This window comes from Pollicipes pollicipes, unplaced genomic scaffold (assembly GCF_011947565.3).
Source record: "Pollicipes pollicipes isolate AB1234 unplaced genomic scaffold, Ppol_2.1 Scaffold_6052;HRSCAF=7182_pilon_pilon_pilon, whole genome shotgun sequence".
NCBI lineage: Eukaryota > Metazoa > Arthropoda > Thecostraca > Pollicipedomorpha > Pollicipedidae > Pollicipes > Pollicipes pollicipes.
This window is the reverse complement of record NW_023596805.1, coordinates 26,138,990-26,163,255: the sequence shown is the minus strand read 5'-3', so window position 1 is coordinate 26,163,255 and position 24,266 is coordinate 26,138,990. Positions and strand designations below refer to the sequence as shown.

Below are 24,266 nucleotides of genomic sequence, written 5' to 3'. Positions count from 1 at the left end.
TGTAATCAACTGATAGTGATTTTACTGATGATTGCACGCCTCGATCGTGGGCCGCGTTTCGTCATAAAAAGCAGGCATTTCACAGTCCGAAAAGGCCGCCAAGCGAGAAAGGTTTAAAGAAAGGTCGCACTTTGCCATCCCCCCGCCCCCCCTCCGATCGTGAAAACTGTTTTATGCGTCGGCTGGTTAGAGCATTGTGCCAACTTGTGTGCGAAACGTATTCCAGGCATTTATCCCCTGAACGACAACCGTGGCTCGTCCGCCCCCACCAAAAGGCTAATGTCTAGAAATGTCCTGAATGTACCTGTGGCAATGATAATTGAGTGGTGTGAGCAATGAGTGGTGTGATACGCACTGTCCAACATGGATTTTCGCGAGCTGTGCGCACCGTTATAGATAAAACAACTGTATTCGACCTTAGAGGTTAGCAACGAGCAGTTAAGATAGAGGTAGAGGTCAGCAGTAAGAATGCCACCAGATCCGCATGGTTCGAGGTGCGAGCGGTACACTTCAGAACGCTCCGCTTTAAAACGCTAGTTCCGTTAGACTGCAAATGATGTCTGCTATATGCCAAGGACTGTCTAGAAGCATGTCCAAGCAGCGCGCAGCCGGCTCGGCGGGGATCGGTTGGGCATAGAGACACGGGGATGGAGACGGCTTCTACTAATTAATAAAGCGTATTTCAATTTCTCCAGCCGGGCCAACGACAGCTGCAACTACCGTTCCATAGAAGCTGTGTTGACGAGGGGCGCCAGACTGTGAAATCGCCAACGAATGAGGATCGATCAATCAATTGTGGGAGTGTATGTCCAGGGTCATTTATCGTGACTCGCAAACAAAGAAGACAATGCCCTGGCCACACCGTTCTTTTGCAGGCATTGTTATGAGCGTTATTACGAGATATTGCTATGAGACATTGTTATGAGTAATGAACGTCAGCATGAACTTTGGACAGGTCAGCGAGGAAGTTAGTCAAAGGCAAGAATGTGTGGAGACGGATGACCAGAACGTATCGCTCAACGGATCTCGTAATCATTTTTTATAGTATACCATAACACCATGCGCTATCACATTCATTTTAATACTAAAAAACGCTATCAGCGAGTTATTCCCTGGCAATGGCGTGCAACGTAATGTCCTGCGTTATGTGATGTACCCCACCATACTCCGATTTCCCTAAAACTGCACTGGTTGTCCGCGAAAATATTCTACCGTTCTAAAAACCATGGCGGACGGACAGCTACATCTGCTTACATATAATTTACATAAAGAACAGCTTACATAATAGATGGAGCACGCGCAATGGGACGAAAATCTGCTGGATGTGCTGTACGGTTGCTGGGCTTCAACATCGACGCTATAATGGATTCACTTCACGGCGCCTGAAACTCACCCAGCATCTCATGATCGGTGGGAGGCCACCAACAGCGCCTCGACCGCCAACCCCAATCGTATTAACATGCCAGTATGGGTTAACTCCGGGCCTTTCGCCACGCTGCACAAGGAGTGGACAGCAGATTCAGCCCGGTCATCGTGATTGGTCTGTTATAAGATCTGTGGTCGGCAGTGGTCAAATCAGTGCGGATTTACCAAAGCTGCTGGTATGCTTCTAAATGGGAGAGACTGCTCTGGATAACACAATTTCTCTATTCAGTAAAAATGCTCCCCAATACGTCATTGTTGATTGCGTCATCGCACCTTGCACAACATCGATTAAGAGCCAATTGACGGCCGTTATATCTGAGAATAGCTCACGAACGCCAGAGTGGCTCACGAACGCCAGATATGAACCACTCAACAATTATGTCATTCACGGCTTCGACTGCAGCATGTGCTATGTCCGCGCGGGCAAGTGCCACCCGGGTTCGACACGTTGTCAACAAATACGATTGATGCTTTGTTTCGAACCCCACACGCGCACGACTCGGAATCTCGACGGCAACTGTATTTCTGTGCTGCCACACAATATAAACAAACTAAGGGCTACCAAATCCCTGCATCACTTTCCCTGTATGAAGGGAGGTGATGCAGATATATTGCATCCCATCACCTCCCCCCAAGACGCTTGCGGAAGAGGATGACGCGGGACGTCTAACATAGGCCCAATGTTGACACATGAGCGTGACTTAACGCCCGACTGAAAAGATAACTCTAGGCTGAACGAGCTCATGCTGCGGCAAAACAAGAAAACACACGAGGGCTGCCGGCTGACAAGTGGAGGGGGGGGGGGGGGTCGTCCACACACACGTGTATGTCGGGTCTGACCACCTGATTGACAGACGCTGTGGTTGGCGGCGGTCCTCGGCTCCCGCTGGGGCGGGGGCGGGGGCGGCGGTGACGCCACAGGCGCCGGGTCCGTGATGGGCGTGATGTCAGACGCAACGCGCGTCTGGTCGCCGGCCAGGCTGCTGGGCGGTGAGTCGGCGGTGACGTCTGGAGTTCCAGCCGTGCTCGACACCGGGTCTGACCACCAGACAGACAACCGCCGAGTGGGTCGAGGGATCGGAGCGGAGGTGGCGGCGACAACATAGGCACCAGCGCGGTGTTGGCGGGTGTGTCAGCCGCGGGTCGTGGCAGGCCGTCGGTCAAGCTGGGCGGCGCGCTGTCATTGGGGACCTCTGACTCGGCGGTCCTTGTCTCCGGCGTCATCGGGGCAGGTCAGGTGCTCACTGGGGACGGCGCCGGCGGCGCCATCATCTGGTCCATGCACTATGTGATTCTGACTGTCGCTGGTCGTCGCGTGTCCTCCTGACTGCCGGCGCTGGCGATCAGGGGTTGAAGCGGACGGAGAAACGGACGATTCGGCCAGAAGATGCGGCCGCTCGTAGCCGGACGAGGAAGTCACGCCGCAATCCGACGCCGGTGCCGGTGCCGGTGCTGGTCCCACAGATGAGAGGTCGGATCCCGGATGAGGACGCGCTGTCTGACCCGCAGAGGGCGGTAACGCCTCGCCGACTCGTCACACCGCTCTACGGAGCGCTCCAGAAGTTCTGCCGCCTTGGCATCACGGTCGTCCGCGGCCCCCTGCCAGCGTTAAGCAAACGCGCGGTGGCGCACCGGGACCGCTGAGCGCAGCGGGTGACCGTACAAGATCTGCGCTGGAGATCGGCCGTCCGCCCGCGGGGGTTTTTCTCAGCTCCAGCAGACCGGCTGTGAAGTCGTCCGCGTTCAGGTCTCCGCCGGCGGTGGTTTTTCTGCACGAGCCGTTGACGGCCTTGACGGTAGCCTCTGCGTGCCCGTTGGACTGCAGGTAGCGAGGTGTTGACTGTTGATGGTCCACACCCCCACCGGCAGAAGAACTCACGGGTGAGCCGGGCGCTGAACTGGGGCCCTCCGTCGGTCCTGATGTAGGCCGGTACGCTGGTGGTGGCGAACATGCCGCGTAGGCTGCTCAACAGGTCTCTGGCTGACGCCTCTCCGGTTACCCGTGACACGAATGGCCAGCCAGAGAGGCGGTCAACATAGACCAGGAAGGTCCGTCCGGCCCAGGCGAAGTAGTCCGCGGAGACGGCTTTGAACACTCGCGAGGGTGCCTTCTCTGTCATCATGTTTCTGCTGACTGGGCAGGTGCAGTTGACATTTGCTGCAGGCGCCGATGAAGTTCGTCATGTCCTGGCCCACCTGGGGCCAGTACACCGCTTGCCGTGCGCGCCTCTTGGTCCGCTCGACGTCCTGGGGGCTGGCGTGAAGTTTCTGAAGAGTGGCGTGACGGAGGCACTGCGGTATCACCAACCGCCGACCGCACACCACCAGGTCGTCATCCATCGCGAGACAGTTTCTGAGGCCACCGTAGGGGCCCAGCAGCGGGTCCAGCTGCGTCCGATGTTCTGGAAAACCGGTCGAGACGGCATCTTTCAGCGCGATCATCTCCGGGTCCTTCTCGGCGGCGGCGCGGAGTTCTGATAGCGCGACGTCCCGGAGAGGGCTGGCGCCACCGTCGGTGTTGGTGACGTCGCTGACGAGCCTGGAGACCATGCTGGCGATCTGGTTGCTGACGTCTTGTTCCGATTCCTCGTCATCAGGCACTGGGTCATCCACGGGCGCCCGAGACAGCGCGTCTGGGATGGCGTGCGGCTTTCCCTGCCGCCAGGTGGCGACGAAGTTGAACTGGTCGAGTCGCTCTCGGAGACGTTGCAAACGAGGGTTCTCGATGTCCGCCTTGCTTTTCGAGTTAAGAATGGGGATCAACGGCCGATGATCCGTCATCACCTCGAACTGCTGCATACCGCTGAGATATATGTGCTGCATTTTCGGCACGCCCACGCCAGGGCCAGCAGCTCGAGTTCAATCACCGCATAGCGTGACTCCGTCTCCGACAGGAACCGAGATCCGCACTGGATCAGGAGCCACCGGCCAGCCCTGTCCAGCTGACGGAGACAGAGACCGAGACCGCCGGCGCGGGCTGCGTCAGTCTCCAGCGCCGTCCGCCGCAGTGGATTGAAAAACTCCAGCACGGGAAGCGACAGCAGCACCATCTTCGCGGCGGCGAAAGCCTGATCGTGAGCCGGCGTCCATAGCCAGGCGTCCATAGCCAGGCGTCCATAGCCAGGCGTTCCGCGGCCGCAGCAGCTCACGGAGCGGCTCAGCAGCAGCGGCGACGTCAGAGCAGAAGGACCCCAGCTGGTTGACTGGGCCGAGGAATGATCTCAGGTCGGTGATGTTGCTGGGCTTCGGGAACGACTTGATGACTCGAATCTTCTTATCGTCAGTGGTGTAGCCAGTCGAGCTGATGTTGTAGCCGCAGAATTATAATTCCGCCTCCGCAAAGCAGCACTTTTCCGCTTTCAGGGTGATCCCATGCTCTTAACATCGCTGAAGTATTTGGCGCACGTGCGGCACATGGGCTTCGTACTCAGATTCATAGGCGAGCACATCATCCACCACTTTGCAGGTGTTCAGGATGTCTCCCAGGGTGGCATCGCCGCGCTGGTTGCAACATCGCCTGAGCTGACGATGCCCATCGGGACCCTCTTGTACCTGAACCTGTCCCACGGCGTGATTGAAGCAAGTCAGATCTTGATCCTCCTCTCTGATTGGGACCTGGTGGTAGCCGGCCTTGCCGTCCAGCTTGGTGAAGACGGCCGCGCCAGGCGTGATTGCCGCCACCGCGTCCTGCAGCGAGCGGACTGGGGGGACGGCTTCTTCACGAGTCGATTCAGCTCTCGTAAAATCGGCCGTGAGGCGGCAGCCTGACGCTGCACCATCTGGCGACCGCTTCGCCACCGGGACCGATGGGGGTGACACCACGGCGTGGGGTGCTCGACGGGCTCTATGATGTTCCTTGCTGAGGAGGTCGCCAAGCTGCTCTCTGACATCCTGTCTCCATGCAGAACGGAATGTTCCTCGCTGTCGATGCCGCATGGGGGACGGCGTCATCTGTCAGTCCGATTCGCATCGGCTCTCCCACCATATTCCGCAGAGGTGATTGGACGTCGAAGACGCGGGGAAAACTCAGCCTTCAGTGCTTCAAACCGATGTTTCCGTTCCTGTGCCGAGGGGGCGCCACCGGTGCTCTGCTGTGCCGGGGCGTCGCCGCCGGTTCTCTGCCGTGTCGGGGCGGCGCCGCCGGTCCAGCGAGGCTCTCCGACTGTGTTATGGGTGGTTCCACCCCTGTGTCTGAGGGCGAGCCAGCTTCTCCCTGCGTCAACGTAGTCTCTTGCGCGGCGTCGTGCGCCGCCGCCACTGACACCGTCGGCCCTGCCCCAGCACCGGTAACGCTGAAGCCGGCAGCGCCGCTGTCCGGGACAGACGTGTGTCCCGGGGCGTCGGTACCCGGCGGCCGGCGGAGAGCGCGCCACGGGCGGTGACACAGCGGTGACATTGCTGATCCGGCGTCGGCCGGCGCGGCGGGCCGCTGCTGACCTGTCAAGTCTGCGCCGGGAAGCTCGGAGGGAGTATGCCGAGCTCCATGCAGTCGTGCCAGGACAGCAGAGGGCTGTGCAGACCCGCGAATCTCGGACACATCCACTGTCCTGACGACGTCACCCAGCTGCAGTGTGACGCCGCCGGTGCCGACGCACTCCATTTCCCGGTTGTCGGCGTTCAGCAGACGTGTGACTGGTGGCTGGAGGTCCTCACCACGCAGGCCCATCTTTTCCGCGCTGCGAAGCGATAGGGCTGAAGTCTCAGCTCCTGTGTCCGGTGTCCAGTCCGTCTCCGACACGGCCGCCGTCCGCGCGGCGCAGCTGCAGGCGAACGCGTGGGGTCCGACGGGCCATGTGTCTTCGTCGCAGCACGTCGAGTGTGAAAACAGTGATTACATGTTATCACCAGCTTTAGGCTGAAGACATTTTGTCTCAGTGTTATCATCAAAGAAATGGAGTCTCTGCGGCGATCGGCGTCCTTGCCGGGTACTTGGCTCAAAAATGTATCAGGGTGCTATGACGTAACTGTCAGTAACGGCAGCCTGTTGTATCACTATCGTACTGTCAGGCTATAGTGGTCAGCCCAGGATGAACACCGTCATGAACACTGAACAAAATTGGGGGCTCGTCAACCACTACCGCTGGCTGACTGGTCGTGCCGATCCTCGCGATGCATACCAAAACGGGGCACCCAAGCGGTGACATGAAGAGTAGCTGATCACGGTCTTACGCTAGGTTGACGGCCCCCCTGTGGCTCGGCATCAAACGCGTTGAAGTTCTCCAATGGTGTTGTTCTTCCCTTCCACAACGCAGGGCTGCTGATGCCGCAGCTCCTGTGGCTGCTGATGTCACAGCTCACGTGGCTGGTAAGACCGCGCAAAACAACCCTCGTTTTGCGCAACGCGAAGACGTGGCGTTGGCAACGACAGCTGACAATAACAGATGAAGGAAAGAAGCCAGCTTCCTGCTGCTAGGAAGCGAAGCTCCCACCTCATCTGCGTGTTTGTCGTTCCGGAGCTGAGCTGGGAGACGCTGCCCAACCCCGACATGGTCTCGTGGACAGACAAACCACTCAGCCGCCAGAGATGGGACGCATGCCAGACTGCGCTATAAAAAGCGTCCGAGATCAACCGCTGGGCCAGCTGACTTGTCACGTTATTCCTGGATCTTTGAACGGTTGTGTTAACCCATCACGGAGTTGCGTGGTCCGGCACAAGCCGCAGAACAAGCTGAGTACAAATAAAGCCCTCTCGTTGATGCTAATGGTAAGGCAAGGGGGCGTAATAGCAGAGTGGTTAGGGCGTCATGTAAGGCCGCCGAATGGACGTAGTGGCCGAAGGGGCGTAATGACCGTAATAACCTTCGGATTTCACGTGGGAGACCCGAGTTGGACCCCCGGTCGTGCCATGGCCCCTGGATGCTAACATGCCCTCTGCATTCGCTGTGGTGATGACAGTGCGCCGTGTTTCGTTAATAAAAAAGATCGGGACAAAATGTCCTTACACTTCGAGTTGACATGATCCCAATCACAATTTTACCATATGTATGAATCTTCATATCGCTCCGAGCAAATGATCCCTTCATTAATACCCAAACGATTATGAGTGACCTTTTAAGTCTGCTTCAATATAAAAATGCATCGATTGGGACCCCACCACTGGCGTCGGATCTAGCAGGAATTGCAAGATCATGGCGATCCATGATACCAATATGAACTGCACAGACAATGGGACCAACGGAGCGCGACCTATAGTTACGTGTATAAATACATCCGGCACGGTTACTTTGAAAATGTGTTGGCTGTGCCATATACACCAATACGTCATTTTCTGCCTGCCGATTTCATCCCAAGGAACCAAATCTTAAAGTACTGCGAACGTGAAATGATGAATAGGTATATATATAACGATGTAGCAAGAATACCTCAGGATCAATCAGTTACGTCCATTATGATAGTCATGGTGACCAGCCATGGGTTTCCCTATGTGTCGTATCGTCGTGCATTTCAGATTATGCACCAACCTTTGTCCTTCTCTAGTAACGCCGGCATGGGAAAGCTAATATCTCTATCGGGTCAGATCCAGCGTGACTTTTGATGACCCTCTTTGGTGATTTTTCGAATCCGCCTCTGCCTGCAGCGTCGTCATCGCCACCCTTTCCGCGCGATAGGTGTCACCTGAGTTTATGTACCGGCTGCAACGGCACCGTATCATCGGGAGACCTCAGAGCCTAACCATCAGAGACCATCAGAGACCTCAGAGCCTTATCATCAGAGACCATCAGAGACCTCAGAGCCTGACCATCAGAGACCATCAGAGACCTCAGAGCCTACCGCACACCGCAGGGCTTCCTTTAGGGCCATGCCGCCCAGATCTGCACTTGCCAAATGAACGCTAAGCTTTTGTTCCATCTTATTTGAAAGATATGGGTAAAGTTTTGCCTGTCTATGACCTTACATCTTCTAGGAGAAGTATGTTCTACACCACCCAAGACCACAAACTTCTCGCGGATCTACGCCGTACGGTGGTAAGGTCTACCGATGGAGACTTATCTGCCAGGGTAGGGCAGGTGCGCATGAAGATTTCAGGGCAAACTTCATACGTATCTAGAAAACAACCTGATGAGTGTTTTTAAAATTTTAGTGCTAAGGTCTGGTTCCGGGTGAAGATTCCACCCGATAACACAACTACGTCGTGAAGTAGCAGCACCCTAAGCGGTCGTCTGAGACCTGCCACCAGAAATGGTTTACCAACTGTGGATTTGATGAGCTGGGGTCCAGTGCCCACGGCTGTCGCGATGGCAGAGTAAAACGGACCTTAGTCTATGTGTTTACAAGGCAGTGTGACTGCTGTAGTAATCCCTCACAGTGTCTGTCACGAACAAACGTGAGGTTATATCGACTATCCCCAAGACGTATGGTGAGCGGTGACCAAAATAAGCCACCACCAAATTCAGACAGTCCGTCCACTATCTCACCTTCGGTACCACCTCTTAAATCAGAGCGGTTGATAATTCTCCTGGCCGAGTGTTCGGTTTTGTCCTTTTCCACCGCTAAGTGCAGCGGCACATCTCGCGGCCCCTGCACCTGTCGCACACAGCACACAAAGCGATGGGCACTCATCGCCCGCTGCGCATCCTTAGCGTCTTTGAACTCCGCGCCCTCGGCTCCCATCTTAGTTTATAGCAGTGAATCACAGCACGAAACCGCCGCATCTGTAGCATCTCTGAAAGGGCAAAAAGGTCTCAGAGGCCTCCCATACGGAGGCGAAAGCGATCCACGGACAGCTGTGGCGGTCGGGCGGGCGGTGTGGCAGTCACTCACGGTCAGGTGTGGCAGTGGAGACGCCACCCTCACGGTCGGGTGCAGCGCTGGAGACGCCTCCCTCACGGTCAGGTGTGACGGTGGAGACACCTCCCTCACGGTCAGGTGTGGCGGTGGAGACGCCACCCTCACGGTCAGGTGTAGTGGTGTAGATATCTCCCTCACGGTCAGGTGTAGTGGTGTAGACATCTCCCATACGGTCAGGTGTAGTGGTGTAGACATCTCCCATACGGTCAGGTGTAGTGGTGTAGATATCTCCCTCACGGTCAGGTGTAGTGGTGTAGGACATCTCCCACACGGTCAGGTGTAGTGGTGTAGACATCTCCCACACGGTCAGGTCTAGTGGTGTAGAAGCCTCCCTCACGGCCAGGTGTAGCGGTGTAGACGCCTCCCTCACGGTCAGGTGTAGCGGTGGAGACGCCCCCCGACTCCCTGCCATCGTCCAAAGGCATACTTGCGTCGGAGCGGCTGCCCTAAATCAAAGCTCTGAGCTATTCAGAAACATTTCGGGACGAGTGGTGTAACCGACCAGGCTGGACGCGCCTGATGTTTAACTGGGAGTGAGAAGTGCAAACAAAAGTGCCAGACTCTCTTTGAAGGCTTCCCTCATTCGCCCGCTCCACTGTGTGCTGGGTGCTGGCCTAGTGCAAAGATGCTGACATGTGACGACGCTGCAGTTGTGTCGAACAAACACCTCGACAAAACCTGGTTTTGCATTGAACGGTTTTTTCAGCACTTGGCGGGCTCTTTCAGGGATTTCTGGGGGTGACTCGATGTTTATGAATGATCGGGGGTGACTCGGCTGATGGGGGGGCTCGATTACCGTTCAGCTCGTTGCTGCGGCTTTGTTGTAGTCGCGCACTGTCCCGTACTCGACATGTTTTGTTTCTTACAATGCTATGTTGCGATTTTGACTTCGTATGAGAACACCACCACCCAATGGCTACGCGTCATGCAACGGCGCCCTTCATTACACAGGGCGGTAATGAAGCGCCGGTGGCATGGATGTACGGCGAGGTACATCGGGAATCATGAAACCCGCCCTGCGCTGCTTACCCACGAGTTAGCCCACAGTATTGTGATGTGCGTGCATCGGCTCCCTCAACCTTGCATGTAGGCGGGGTGGGGCGTGCGTTTGTGGGTGCTCTTGTATTTACGGGTCGGGTGAGTATGGCCTCCAACGTGTTTTTCCGTGGCCTTGGTTCGGCAGGCATAACAGTCTGACATTAGCATACCGCTCCCATCACCACGTGCGAAGCCCGGGCGCAGGCCTGCGTTTGGGAAAGGTGGCTCGTTTCACCCCCGTGCACGTCGGTCAATGGGTGACGTCACCGTGACTCGCGACAATCGTGCACCTTCTCGGCCCAAATCACCGGCCGCGAGCACTCCCATCAGAGCGCTGACGAGCGTCTCCTTCCAGCACCTTCCGCCAATCATCATCGTGACTCAGCGGGGCTTCGCCGGCGGCTACATGACGAGGCGGCTTCGCGCGTAAGCGGAGCTCCGGCGGCGTCTGCCATCATGCCCTGCGGCGGTTCTGCGCGCGCAGATGGTGCCGACGTTCCTGGGCTGCCGAGGTTCGGCCGGTCGTAGCCTCTATCTGAGCGCATAGAAACGGACGGAGCGGGCGCACAGATGGGCAGTGTGGTCGGAAGAGCGTCGAAGGAGGGTCGCGTGGCCAAGGAACAGAACCCGACGTAAGTTATACGCACGCTTCCCCGGGGCTACAGCATATTTATCTTGAGGGGACGGTTACGGTGATGTGGTTATTGCGTATTTGATCGCTTTCATGGTCTGTCGTCGGCGGGTTTGCTATGAAGGCCCGATTGGGAAGACGATCTTCCCACTGTTTCTTCCTTGGTTATTGCGTATTTGGTCGCTTTCATCGGCTGTTGTCGGCGGGTTCGCTATGAAGATCTGATTGGGAAGACAGTCTTCCCACTGTTTCTTCCTTGGTTATTGCGTATTTGATCGCTTTCGATGTCTGTTGTCGGCGGGTTTGCTATGAAGATCCGATTGGGAAGGACGGTCTTCCCATCGTTACTTCCTTGGTTATTGCGTATTTGATCGCTTTCATCGTCTGTTGTCGGCGGGTTCGCTATGAAAATCTGATTGGAAGACAGTCTTCCCACTGTTTCTTCCTTGGTTATTGCGTATTTGATCGCTTTCATCGCCCGTTGTCGGTGGGTTCGCTATGAAGACCCGATTGGGAAGACGGTATTCCCATTGTCTCTTCCTTGCAGCACCGCATGGTTAATGTTAGATGCTTGCCGGAAATAACGTGGCTGCCCTGTTACCTTCCGTTACCCCGCTTCAACATTCGCGCTGGTCAGAGCAATCACGTGGGCAATGATTGCGGATTACATTAAGGTCTTTACGCGCTATTTTGTTTGCGTATGTGTGAGCCAGTGTAACAGTCCGGCGTCGGATGGTATGATGCTGAGCAACTTAAAATGCTTTCCAATTTACTGGAATGATTCAGTTGTCATGTGGAACAAGATGTTCGTGAACGTGATGTCATTGGGCCCATGGCCGTGATGTATTACGTAAATCCACGGTTTTTTCGACGAAAGTGCTGGGGTGCTTTGTTAAGAAACGAGGTGGCATTAATTAAATTTCCGGATCAAGGGAAGGGAGATGTTTCCTATTAATTCTGGAATGGCGAAATTATAAACTAATGAGGAAATGCCAGTGACCGGGTGGGGTTTGGGATAACGTTGTCAGATAGAGAAACAACATATACCTCATTCCTCAGCCACCGCACTTCGTACTCATTGCCTTGTGTTAAGTGGCCCGGAGCGCGTTACCTAGTATTGAGTTGGCTTGATTTCTCAACGGATCGATGCCAGGCGGCGCTGTTATTTAATGTAGTCGTAAAACACGTGCCACCTTAACCTGCGTTCCCTCGATTTGTTGTCACAATGCTGCACGAAATGAGATGTTCTTGAGATGTTCTCGAAGTGGAAATGAGATGTTCTCGCACGTCAATATTCAGGATATCCGGTGGTCTGCAGTGTCAGCGAGCCACAGGTCGTCAGTGGCGGATGGGCGACGCTGCAGTGGGCCGGTGAGGCGGCGCATGCTAAGTCACCCGGGACGTTCACGGCGCCTCTAACGGTGGCGACGATGCTGCCATGTTGATGACATGGTCAGGCAGATCTTCGTCCCCCTGAGCTTCAGTAGGGAAATCTGAGCAGCGGCTCGCTGACAGCTATCGAAGGTTGGTGACGCTCCGTCGTTCACAGCGAAGGCTGGCGACGCTCCGTCGTTCACAGCAAAGGCTGGTGACGCTTGGTCGTTCACAGCGAAGGCTGGTGACGCTTGGTCGTTCACAGCGAAGGCTGGTGACGCTCCTTCGTTCACAGCGAAGGCTGGTGACGCTTGGTCGTTCACAGCGAAGGCTGGTGACGCTCCGTCGTTCACAGCGAAGGCTGGTGACGCTCCGTCGTTCACAGCGAGAAGGCTGGTGACGTTCCGTCGTTCACAGCGAGAAGGCTGGTGACGCTTGGTCGTTCACAGCGAGAAGGCTGGTGACGCTTGGTCGTTCACAGCAAAGGCTGGTGACGCTTGGTCGTTCACAGCGAACGCTGGTGACGCTCCGTCGTTCACAGCGAGCGCCCGCTCACGACTCATACTCGCGACAGCGGAGGGTTGCAGAGGGCTTCTTCCCCCCCCCCCCCCCTCCCTCGGCCCACCTGACATCTCGAACCACATTCCGCCTTAGCGGCTGCTCAAGATATGCCAATTGGTGCGGCGCGGTACGGTGGATGGTTCGGATAGACGGAGACACTACGGTTTTCGGCTTCCGCGATCTCTGTCCTGGCAGCCGTATTGGGATGGTTGCTGGTCTGCCATAGCCTTCCTAATGTTCTGAACTTCGTGTGGAAAGACACCATCTGAAGACAACTAGCGGCAGCGTCCCACCAGTCTGAGGCAGACCGTTTTTATTCGTCGCCAGTATTTGCAGACTGGAGCTCGGTATACGTTGATGAATTCTCCACTGAGACGGAGCCGGCAGTGCTGGTCGCGCCGGTCTGTCCTGCCATCTGTTGCCGTCACGTGGCTATGGCGAGACGTGGCGCGACGTGACGTGCCGTGCCGCGCGCACGCCGGGGGCTGCGGCTGTCGGCCAGACGTGGCGGGGAGGGGGAGATATATTTTTGTGCCGGCCCCACCCCCGTGACGTGTGACGGCTTGCTGCTGCCCGTCTGTGTGCAGCTGAATCACGGGCGCGGACGCCGCCATCGGTGCACATATCGAGTATAGATGCATGATACCGGCCTAATCCGAGGAAAAATGGCTCCCAAAACCCTGTTGCCTGATATAAATTCATTAATGAAAGAACTATATTTCCTTTTACTGGTAAATCGTCGTCGGTACCATTTAAGTGCCGGCCCCTAAAAGTTTAGTACCCACCGATTTAGTACCGCCGGCTTTTGCCACGGTTGGAAGATCACACCGCGCCTCAGGTCGACAAGGCCGGGGGGTCACCATGCCGGCTGCCGTTCTCAACCGAACGCCGGTAACAGGCGTGCTCGCTCGGCCGGCTGCTGCCGTGCTGGTCGTCCGCGCTCGCTGGTCGGTCGATAATGCTGTGTTCGGGTGCAGCAAGGCCCTATAAAAGGGTGATTTGACCGTGGCGCTTGCACTGTATCGGGCGGGCGAGTATCGGTGCAGCCGGCGTGGTATTCGGGCAGTCCAGGTGCCCTTTCTCCGACGTTAATATTCGACATTCCTGCGGCATGTTCGCTGTCAACAATAAAAGCTGCCAAGTGGGCGGTTATCTGTAAAGCCTAATAGCTAACGTGTAGACAGCAAATATCACGTAGTTAGGGTCCGTTGCCAGTGCTGTATTGTGTGGGCTTCAGCAGCGATCGACAGTTAACGACAGGCCAATTATCTAATGAACGCAGCTCCTCTAGATGACAGAAGCGATCGAGGGCGATAGGAGAGCGATCAGGCGTTTTTGTCCGGCACGCCATCGGCCCATTCCGGCCAGCGCGGGCCCGCGTCTTCCGGCGTCGGACCCATCGCCGGTGACGTCAGTCAGACCAGCATCGGGCCGCGCGCGCGACGGGCGCGCCCGCCTCCACCGGACATGCCAATCGGAGTCGGCTTGACCAGACACGGAGATCGGAATCGACGCCGAACCTGTGGAGGCTGACGGTCGGCACGGCGGCAGGGCGATAGCGACGGGCTGTGGCCTGGTGTCGCCGGAAGAATAGGCGAAGAGGTCGCTCTATTTCTGCGAGGTTCTGGGCTGTCCCGGAAATACGGTAGATAGTTTACCCGGCGATGAGCAATTAGCGTTCATATAATTCGGTTTCTTTGCGAGACACGTTTGTGATGGCAACGTCCTGTTGTCATTGTTCGTTGTGCGTGACTCTACAGGACGCGAGCCGTTGAGAAGTTGTCGACTCGACGGGTTCGTGATTGAGGTTGTGACCCCGTGTGGGTCTGTTGGACCTTCGGTATCACCCTTTGTCTTTTCTCTTTCGAAATGTCATTCCTTTCCTTGCGTTATACCTTACAATTCACCGTGTCATGTCATGTCGGAATTAACTTGGCAGTCAGCAATGACGAAGAACTGCAGGCGTCCTATGAAAGAGCAAGATTGCTATGAAATGAGCTATTGGCATGACCTGCCTACCTCCAGACTCTCCCCCCCCCCCCCCGGGTGGACACCTGTGCTGCGGCGGTGGCAGGTCATTGACCAAGATCGCACAGGCCGGGCCCGTCACAGGTGTTCTGTCCCAGTCCAAGGTCTACTGTTCAATACCACGCGCGCCGTCAGACTATCAGCGGCGGGGCGGCACGGTGGGCGGCTCTGGAGGGCCGCTTTGTGGTGGCGTTTCCACGTCGCGCGGCCTTGGTGGAGACTGTGCGTCATCGTTAGCGTACTGAAAACGCGGGCTACAGAATATCCGCTTCACTGTGTGCGCACGCCGTGGACGGACATGCGCTTGAAAGGACGGGCGCAGACACGGGTCTTTGATATTTCTGTGTGGGGGATTCGCTTTGCGGAATTGGCGATTAGTCGCGCTCCTTTGCGGATCCACCAGAGCAGACGGCGGCCAGCTTCCCTGCTCCCGAGTCTGAAACAGCGCGGAATATGAGACCAGCTACAGCTCCCCGTATGGGTATTACAGAGTGTTCCGCCGAACCTCGGATCCGAGCTGGCTCACCTCAAGCTCCGCGCGATCTGGGATCCGCGTCTGAGACTGAAGCACTGTCTACCCGGCTGTAGGCTTAACGCGTCGATGCGTCGCCCTGTGATGACCGCCGGCACCGGCTGTGTTGCAGACCGAAGATGCCGGCTCTCAAGCTGATCTACTTTGATGGAAAGGGTCGGGCCGAGCCTTTGCGCTGGATCCTGGCCGCCGGTAACGTGCCCTTCGAGCAGGAGACGTTCGGCTTCGACGCCTGGCCTGCCCGCAAGCCAAGTGAGTGCAGACTGCAAACATTGGACTTGGATAAGACGGTAGTGTTAGCCTTATTTCTCGGAGAAAACCAGGAGAATGGAGGACATAGTTTGCTTAACCCAACGCCATCTCCAGTCTCCTCGTGTTCTCCGAGGAATAAGGCTCATACTACTGTCTTATCCAGTGTGAATGCTATTCCTCGCTAATGCACTGAACAACTTGCGTACAAATTGGACTAACCAAAAAGTCAGTGTTTCATGTAATACGGTGTAAACTGTCGAGCATTCTCGCAGTTTCTGTGTCTTTTTGCTGTGATTTGCCATTAATGCTGCGGTGATAATGTTGCAATGTCGTGATCTCAAGATGGGCCTTACGTGATCGTAATTCGTACCAGTCATGGCGGCGTTGTGAGCTCTCGCTTGTTGGTTATAATGATTCATGATTTGTGACAATGCTATGAACCGCTGTGTTATGGTCGAAAACAAAGTAAAATTGTGACCATATTTCCGCCGTTCGCTATCTGTTGGTGTTACAACTGGCGTTAATCAAAATTCTCTGTCCATTCTACGAAAATCAAATTTCGAAGCAAATTTTTGCGTAACAAATCCATTAAATAGCAAAATAGTGACGGGATGATGAAATACAGCCGCGACACAACAGCCGGCGCATAGGCTGATTGCCACCGTCCTTCGCATGCCCGGCGCGGCCTCCCTTACTGAGGGTGACGGCAGTGCCAGATGCGCGGCATGTCGGCGTTGGTGAAAGCGCCTCCCGCCCGCACTCCTCCCAACGTTGGGAAAGCGCCGCAATATTGATGGCGCCATGGTGAGAGGGAAACTGCTATAAATCTATTCAACTTGACGCCGCTGGCGCCACTGGAATTGCTGTTTCGCCATGTGTTTGCCCATAGTTCGTTGTTGCCATGCGGTGCGTGCGTGTGTGCGTGCGTGCGGACGTGCGGGCTCATCTCTGCGTGCGTGCGTGCCGCGGGGCCGGCTCGAGCACACGCAGGCTGGATTTATGCGGCGGCGAGCGGCCCGCTGCTGGAAGTCGCTTTCACGCGGGTCATCGCCTGGCGGGCTGACCCGTGATGTGAAAGTCTCGAGTCACGGTGAGGTGCCGTGACAGACATTCCGCGTCAGCCAGCGGGGGACAGCGGCCGCTATTGCCGTGTCAGGATGGGCGGAGAACGCAACGGACTGCCGCGTTACGTAACGGCACGGGACAGCCAAGACGGCTGGCTGCGTGTGATTTGTTTAAACGTTGTCATGGCAATGCCGCTGGTACGGACGGGAGCTAGAGATAAAGAATGGTGATACGGGGCCATCGAAACGCGGCTGCGTGCTCGAGATGTGTTCGATATTCGCGTCTTTGGAATAGCGTGTCACGCATGGCTGCACACGTGGACCAGTGGTAGCATACACATTAGTGGCATTGCCTCGAAATTTAGCCATAGTTGCCTTGCCTGTAAGAAGTCAAGTTCCGCAAGGATGGTTAGTCGTGGCGCATGTAAGTGGGGCATGCATCGTGATACATGGTGGATAATAACGATGGCTTCATTACCTTGAAATTTAGCCGTTGGTACCAAACATGTAACAAGTGAGGCTACGTGATGAAGATGAGTCATCGTGCATTTTCTTCGACATTTGATGTTTTTTTTCCCCCACAAGCGTTATCAAGCATAAAATGACCGCAGTAGTCCACGCGCCCCATAACGTTTATCACCATCGTGCGTATTATCCAGCAGCGGGGCTACTAGCCGTCATGACGTCACAAAACACCGAACTGGCAAAGATGCACCACGTGACCCGTCCGCATCCAGCTCATAATACGTGACCGGCTGCCCCATGCGATCTCACTGACCATCCATAGTGGAAGGTGTACTATCGCCTGTCGTTCGACGTTGCGCTTTTCCGGGGGCGCGGCCGCCGCGTGATCCGTCCCTCCGGGGCTGCGGCCGCCGCGTGGTCCGTCCCTCCGGGAGCCGCAGCCGCCGCGTGGTCCGTGCCTCAGGGGGTGCGGCCACCGCGTGGTCCGCTCGGCCCACACGCCGGCCGCCGCGTTTTTGTCCGTCTGTCTGCGCGTGCGCCTGTCTGTTAGCTGGCGGCCATGAGGCGGCGTCTGCGGGTTCGACGACCCGGAAGCGCGGGCCGGGAACGCTTCCAAGTGAAGCGGTCCCTGCCGGCCGTCAGGCCGCGCGTGGGTAACAGCCGGTTGACCTGTTTATGCATGCGTTCGCCATTCGTCCGACAGGCGAAATGAAAGCAGCCGGCCGCTATTGTGCCCGGCGGTTGGTATGCCATGTTTCGCAGCGCGAGTTTTTCATCTGGGTAATCTGTTCCAAACCACTGAACGCAAGCTGTTTGGTGAGTCGTGTGTGAAGTGGTTCGCAAGTTATTATCGAATTTCTGAAGACCCGGGAATGAGTGGGCTCTGACCCTGATAGAGGTCATTGCTGGTCACATATCTGTGCCCGATAGAGGTCACACAGACTGTCCCCTAGCCAGCGGGAGCGACACAGACTGTCACCTAGCCTGCGGGAGCGGCCCAGACTGTCACCTAGCCTGCGGAAGCGACCCAGACTGTCACCTAGCCTTTGGTAGTGACACAGACTGTCACCTAGCCTTCGGTAGTGACCCAGACTGTCACCTAGCCTTCGGTAGTGACCCAGACCGTCACTAGCCTGCGCGAGCGACCCAGACTGTCACCTAGCCTTTGGCAGCGACACAGACTGTCACCTAGCCTTCGGTAGTGACCCAGACTGTCACCTAGCCTGCGGCAGCGGCACAGACTGTCACCTAGCCTGCGGCAGCGACACAGACTGTCACCTAGCCTTCGGTAGTGCCCAGACTGTCACCTAGCCTTCGGTAGTGACCCAGACTGTCACCTAGCCTGCGGGAGCGACCCAGACTGTCACCTAGCCTGCGGGGCGACCCAGACTGTCCCGCCTGTCAGCACACGCGCCGCTAGACTTGTGCCTGCTGAAAATGCGGGCATGCCTGTACTGTGGAATGCGTTATACCGTATTTGCCCGCGGTTTTCTAGGTGTAAAGGACTAAGGCTGCTCTGCCACGTTGCGAATTATTGCAACACAGCTCATCTTATTCGCACGAAAACGACATAGTGATCGAGAGACCTGTCCATCGCAACTGTTAGAGCCCACGATTTCCTGCATGCCTGCCACGCATGCAGGAAATCGTGGTTCGACTTCATTGAGATCAGCTCTTCCGTGCGCTGGCCCATCACGTGTACAGCTATTGTCCGTACTCTAGCAGTGCAGCTCTCTCCGGCGCAGCTGGGGGGGGGGGGGGGGGGGGCGGAGGCATTTTCACGCGCTGCGCGAGAAATATGGTGTTAGGAGTGAGCCATGCATGTCATAGTACGGCACGATCGATGGAAACATTAAAGGAGCTGAACAAAAGTGAATTCAGTAGGTAGCGCATGGGCTTCAATGCATGACGAAGTTTCACGCGGTGATCTAGCTAGAAATCGATAACGCATGGCCTGACCGTGAGGGGCACCTGATAAGGGAAGGTATCGTCTAAGCCGCGCGGACGCGTATCAGCGTTTGTGCGACTATTAACAAGAGTGCGCGCCCGTTGACACAGTGCTGGCGTCGCGTCGCAGAGTAGGCAGTTAGCGTTATCAGCCACGTCAAGGCCGCGTGCGGAGGCCTGGCTCAGCCCAAATCTGCTCACAGCCCACCTGGAGTGGCGCTGTGATGGCCTGATCCGATGCTCATAGTGGATGATGGTCCTCGAAGTCTGTGAGATGCTTTCGCGTCTGGGAACATTAAGATGGCATGCTCTACCTTAGAGCGGTGAGGGTTCGAAGTTTCGGACTATTCCCACTCCGCCCGAATACAGGGCTCGTTGGTCCAGTACAGCGGCAACTGTAATTTTCTGCCGTCTCACACGTGGCTAGGTGGCCGCGCCGTCTCGGCTTATGCATGGCGGTTGTTTTGGAATGAAATGCTGTGCGGTTGTTATAGTCGCGTTCACCGCAGTTTTTGTGAACTTCTGGACGGCTGCGCCATTGGTCTTTAGTTAAGGGGAATTTTAAAGAAATATGTAAAAAATAAGCTTTCAAGGTCAGTCTGGTCTGACACACCAAACGTTCAAACAGCTTTAGCCTTTTTAACTCTAAACAGCTATGGTTGTCTGCCGGCACGCCGAATGACGGGACTCACGTTCTGACGATGGTTTGGTTGTGCGCGTGATTGTGGTTGGGTGGTTGGAATGACGGTAGTAAATGATCGCGCGGTAGACTGTATGTCCCGACACTGACAGTGTTGCCAGTGGCCCAGACTGCTGTGACTGTCTTCAGTGGGACAGCTGCGGTTGTCTTCAGTAAGCTGTGTGTCCCGATACTGACAGGGTTTGCAGTGATCTAGACTGTTGTGGTTGTCTTCAGCTGGACAGCCGTGGTTGTCTTCAGTAGGCGGTATGTCCCGACACCGACAGTGTTTCCAGCGGTCTAGACTGTTGTGGTTGTCTTCAGCTGGACAGCCGTGGTTGTCTTCAGTAGGCGGTATGTCCCGACACCGACAGTGTTTCCAGCGGTCCAGACTGTTGTGGTTGTCTTCAGTGGGACAGCTGCGGTTGTTTGGTTGCAGACACACCATGCGGCACTATAACGAGTCTGGCGGTGTTGACGGTTGCGGTTGTCTGGTTGCAGACACACCGTGCGGCACTATAGCGAGTCTGGCGGTGTTTGACGGTTGCGGTTGTCTGGTTGCGGGCACACCGTACGACACTACAACGAGTCTGGCGGTGTTGACGGTTGCGGTTGTCTGGTTGCGGGCACACCGTGCGGCACTACAACGAGTCTGGCGGTGTTGACGGTTGCGGTTGTCTGGTTGCGGGCACACCGTGCGGCACTACGACGAGTCTGGCGGTGTTGACGGTTGCGGTTGTCTGGTTGCAGACACACCATACGGCAGCGTGCCAATCCTGATGGTGGACGGCCAGCCGCTGTGTCAGACCCTGGCCATAGCGCGGTACGCCGGCACCCTCGGCGGACTCGTCTCCAAAGATGCGCTCAAGAACGCCCTCGGGGACGAGGCGGCCGACACCATGGCCGAGGTGGTCTCCAAGTTCTTCGATACAGTGTAAGCCCGTCGTCTGTGCTCTTCCTTACCCGTGTTACAGGGTGGTCTGGGCCCCGGACACCGGATATTTAGCAGCCATCCAAAAAGACCTGTAGCCGGGCCCGCATCGGCGTTTATCCCTGTTCTGTATCGTGTTCTTCTGGAAGAAGAGAAGGGCTTACTGGGGAAGGGTGTTGCAGAGACCGAGGCCTGGTGTACACGCCTTGCGACAACTGTTATGTGTCCGAGTCGTGTGAGGATCTCCTGCTGCTGCGCGCTGCTGCTAGTTGAGTGTGTACCAGAGAAGTCTCGGAGAGAACGGAGCTGCCACACGAGCAGTCAGGCTCGCCGAGTTACCTGCTGAGCTGCCTCGTGAACAGTCAGGTTCACCAAGTCATCAGTTTTGTCGGCTGCATGACGCTGCGTTTCGGCTGCAGGTTCGAGAAGGATGCTGAGAAGAAAGCGTCCACAGAGAAGTCGCTGTTCGAGGAATACCTGCCGAAGGTGTTGAACGTCTGGGAGTCGCGGATGAGCGGAGCATTCCTCGCTGACGACAAGGTAATTAATGATGACTTCTGTGTCTCACGCCCAGCAGCCGTCATCAGTAAGGGGAACGTCATTAGCTTCTGATTCGGCATGAGTGTCGCTAGATGTATGTGCATCATTGCAAGGGGCATTTGCTTGTCGCGCGGCACCATATGTGCGTACCTCAGTTAGATAGCGAACTACATACGACTTACACGCTAACTGACATTCGACTTAACTAACGGACACTTTAATTCCTCTAATTCTGGCATTTCTTTTGGACCTGCGGAAAGCCGCAATGAAACCTTTATCTTAACCTTCATCATGACATGGTAGCGCCAATGGCTTTAACCATCGTATGTGTCCATCGCCCGCCGCCTATCACCTGCAGCCTATCACCTGTGAGCTTGACCCGTACCCTGTGAATTTCATCAGTACCATTGACCTTTACCCTGCAAACATTGACCCGGAAACGTGACCTTGTTTGTGACTGTTTCAGGCGATGTGGCAGGACGTGTTTGTGGGCCACTGGCTCTCCCGCCTGGAGGAGGCCCGGCCCGACTTATTGGCCAAGTTCCCCAAGCTGGCCGGCCAGAAGAACAAGGTGCTGGCCCTGGACGGCATCAAGAAGTATCTGGCCAGCCCTCCCCAGTACAGCCTTCCGTTGTAGAGCGGACGACAAGGCACCTGCCGCACAGCGAGAGCCAGCACGCCGCGTAACCCTGCGACGCCGCGCCTCCCACCACGGTGACGCGGTGGTGACACGGTCCTCTCTGACGCAGCGGAAGCGACGCGACTTCACTACCTCTTCTCTCGTCCACCGTCCTTGTCGCCGGTTGCATTTCTGGTGTCTGCACCGGCACTGCGTGTACGCCGCGCCTCCTCTTCGGTCAGAGGGCGCCTTGCCCCGGAACAGAGATGTCACGAGCCGGTCGCCTGGCTCGTTCGTCCTATCTCCATTTCACCCATGCACAGGGTAACGAAGTTGTGTTCAGCCGGAATATGGCCATTTAGGGGTGACTTTGAGCCTACTTGCACGCGGACATAGATAGACATTGTTTTCTGGCGGATGGAAACTCACGGAACCGTTCATCACCATTGTTTCTGTCGAAAAGTTGCGAAAGACGTCCACTTTCTCGTGAAAGCGACATGGATGCGTATTTTTCGCGACGTTTGGCGGTACGATACATCAACATTTGCTGTAATTTGTTTTCTCTTCAGTCTCACCCAGCGCTCCAACTCTGACTCCAAGTCAGTATCCATGGTAACGGTATTTCGACAAGAGCTCCTCTCTTCACGACTTGGCGGGAAGCTGCCTGCACCCCGCGCGCCGGATGTAGACAGATCTCCCCCGCCCCGCCCCCCCCCCCCCTCCCCCCCGCTCAGCAGCCGCGCAGCCCCTCTCGCAAACCATCTCCGGTTTGTCAGCCACCAGCGGCGTGGTCAGGGGCGTTCGAAGTAACGGCGAGTACCTCAAATTATCAGCCAAATAACGTAACGGGGGCACTTCAACGAAAACTACATGAAACGCCGACATGGCGTGAAACGTCTAGTTTCTTCCTAAGATGTACCCAAAACCCGAAGACCCCAAACGCGATACGACACACCAGCCTGTCTCCTTTCTTCAGGACTAGGACGGCACGCATCAGCGAACAACATTGTGACCTGTTAAACCTCGCCCGACGAATTCTGGACAGCTGCGCTGGCATGACCAATGTGCTCTTTCATTACGACGAAGCGGAATTACACGCCACCGTGTCCGTATCCCGCTGCTTTTCCGCATGTGCACAGTGGACACAAAGGACAGCACGGTGCCTGCATTGATCCGGGCGGCGTCGATGCTGCGTTCGGAACGGCCACAGGCCGTCATGGCAACACATGCAACACATCAACACGGACACAGGAGTGCAACACCCGCAATGCATTCGCGGCGGCAGCCACAGCAGCGCCGGGGCGGCGGGCTACCGGCGACCCCAGTGACCTCCGAGGTGCTGAGGTGCAGATGATGGGAACTGCAGCCGGCCAGCGGAGCATTACTTACCCCGAGCCGCCAGGTGGCGGTGGGTGGGCAATCGACGACCCGAATCGTAGGGGGCGCCACATGCTGGGGCGGCGACGAAGTGGCCTATCTTTCGTCTGTTGCATGCGGCGTCGTTTCCCGTCAATTTAACCACTAAAGGTGCAATTTCTTCGTACCAACATCACAAATCCGAATAAGATTTGACCTGCTTTGTTCAGTCATGCTCTGATTACGATTGTGAAATTTTGAGACCTGTAAGCCCAGCTGGTGATCACGTCAGATTATAACCTCATAACAGAAATATGCTGAGTAGAAGGATGACAACTCCTAAGCCATTACGCATGTTCTGAATAAAAAAACAGCATCATACAGGCAATCCAACGTCCAAAATAAAAGGAAAATGTAAGTGTTGACACCATCACCGGGTTACGTTGCTTTTCCACCACAAAAGGCCGATTTGCCAAGTTGATGACAGCTTTGTTTAGTTACAAACCTGAATCGTATAAATCGTCGTTCAGTACTACATCGCAGACTACTCATACATGAATGAAGACTCGCCGAATCCTCGTGGAGTGCGGGTGCAAACATAGCAGGGCTCACACGCGCCTTCCGCAGTTCTCCGCCAGCCGGCCGGCCGGCGCCAATACCAGCCAGTCATCTGCCCCTACCCCCCTCTCGGTGGTCCAGGAAGACGTCTCCAGACGGCTGGAAAAAAGGAAAAAATAGTAAAAAAGGTTGAAAGATGCTAGTATCGCAGTAATCGTCCTTCTCCCCACGCCAAAAGGCATCAGCCGTCTCAGTTCCGGCTAAGTTAACGGCACGGGTTTTGTCTGGATAAGCGGCCTTACGTGCTCAGTGGTTATGAAGCGCCCATACACCTCGAAAGGCAGTGTTTCTGTTAACATGCCTCATCTGAATCATCAAGTGACCAAAACAGTTTCGTGATGTGTCACTCAAAGGTACATGGTTAGCTGGCGTTCACTTCTGGGACCTGTATTTGCCGGTGACAAGCTATGCACACAAT

General features: G+C 55.9%; 2 protein-coding genes across 2 annotated transcripts; one reads left to right on the top strand and one right to left on the bottom strand.

The window, feature by feature from the left end:
- Positions 1-3,168: 3,168 nt before the first annotated feature.
- Positions 3,169-4,248, bottom strand: LOC119104400 (uncharacterized). Its single transcript, XM_037228097.1, has 2 exons — positions 3,561-4,248; positions 3,169-3,194 (listed from the first exon to the last, which is right to left on the bottom strand). The coding sequence occupies exons 1-2, from the start codon at positions 4,246-4,248 to the stop codon at positions 3,169-3,171; spliced, it is 714 nt and encodes a 237-aa protein (XP_037083992.1).
- Positions 4,249-10,775: 6,527 nt separating this feature from the next.
- Positions 10,776-22,317, top strand: LOC119104620 (glutathione S-transferase-like). The gene is made up of 5 exons (XM_037228338.1): positions 10,776-10,883; positions 15,490-15,629; positions 20,535-20,718; positions 21,135-21,255; positions 21,722-22,317. Exons 1-5 carry the CDS (start codon positions 10,822-10,824, stop codon positions 21,890-21,892), a joined length of 678 nt encoding a protein of 225 aa, XP_037084233.1. The 5' UTR covers positions 10,776-10,821; the 3' UTR covers positions 21,893-22,317.
- The last annotated feature ends 1,949 nt before the right edge of the window (positions 22,318-24,266 follow it).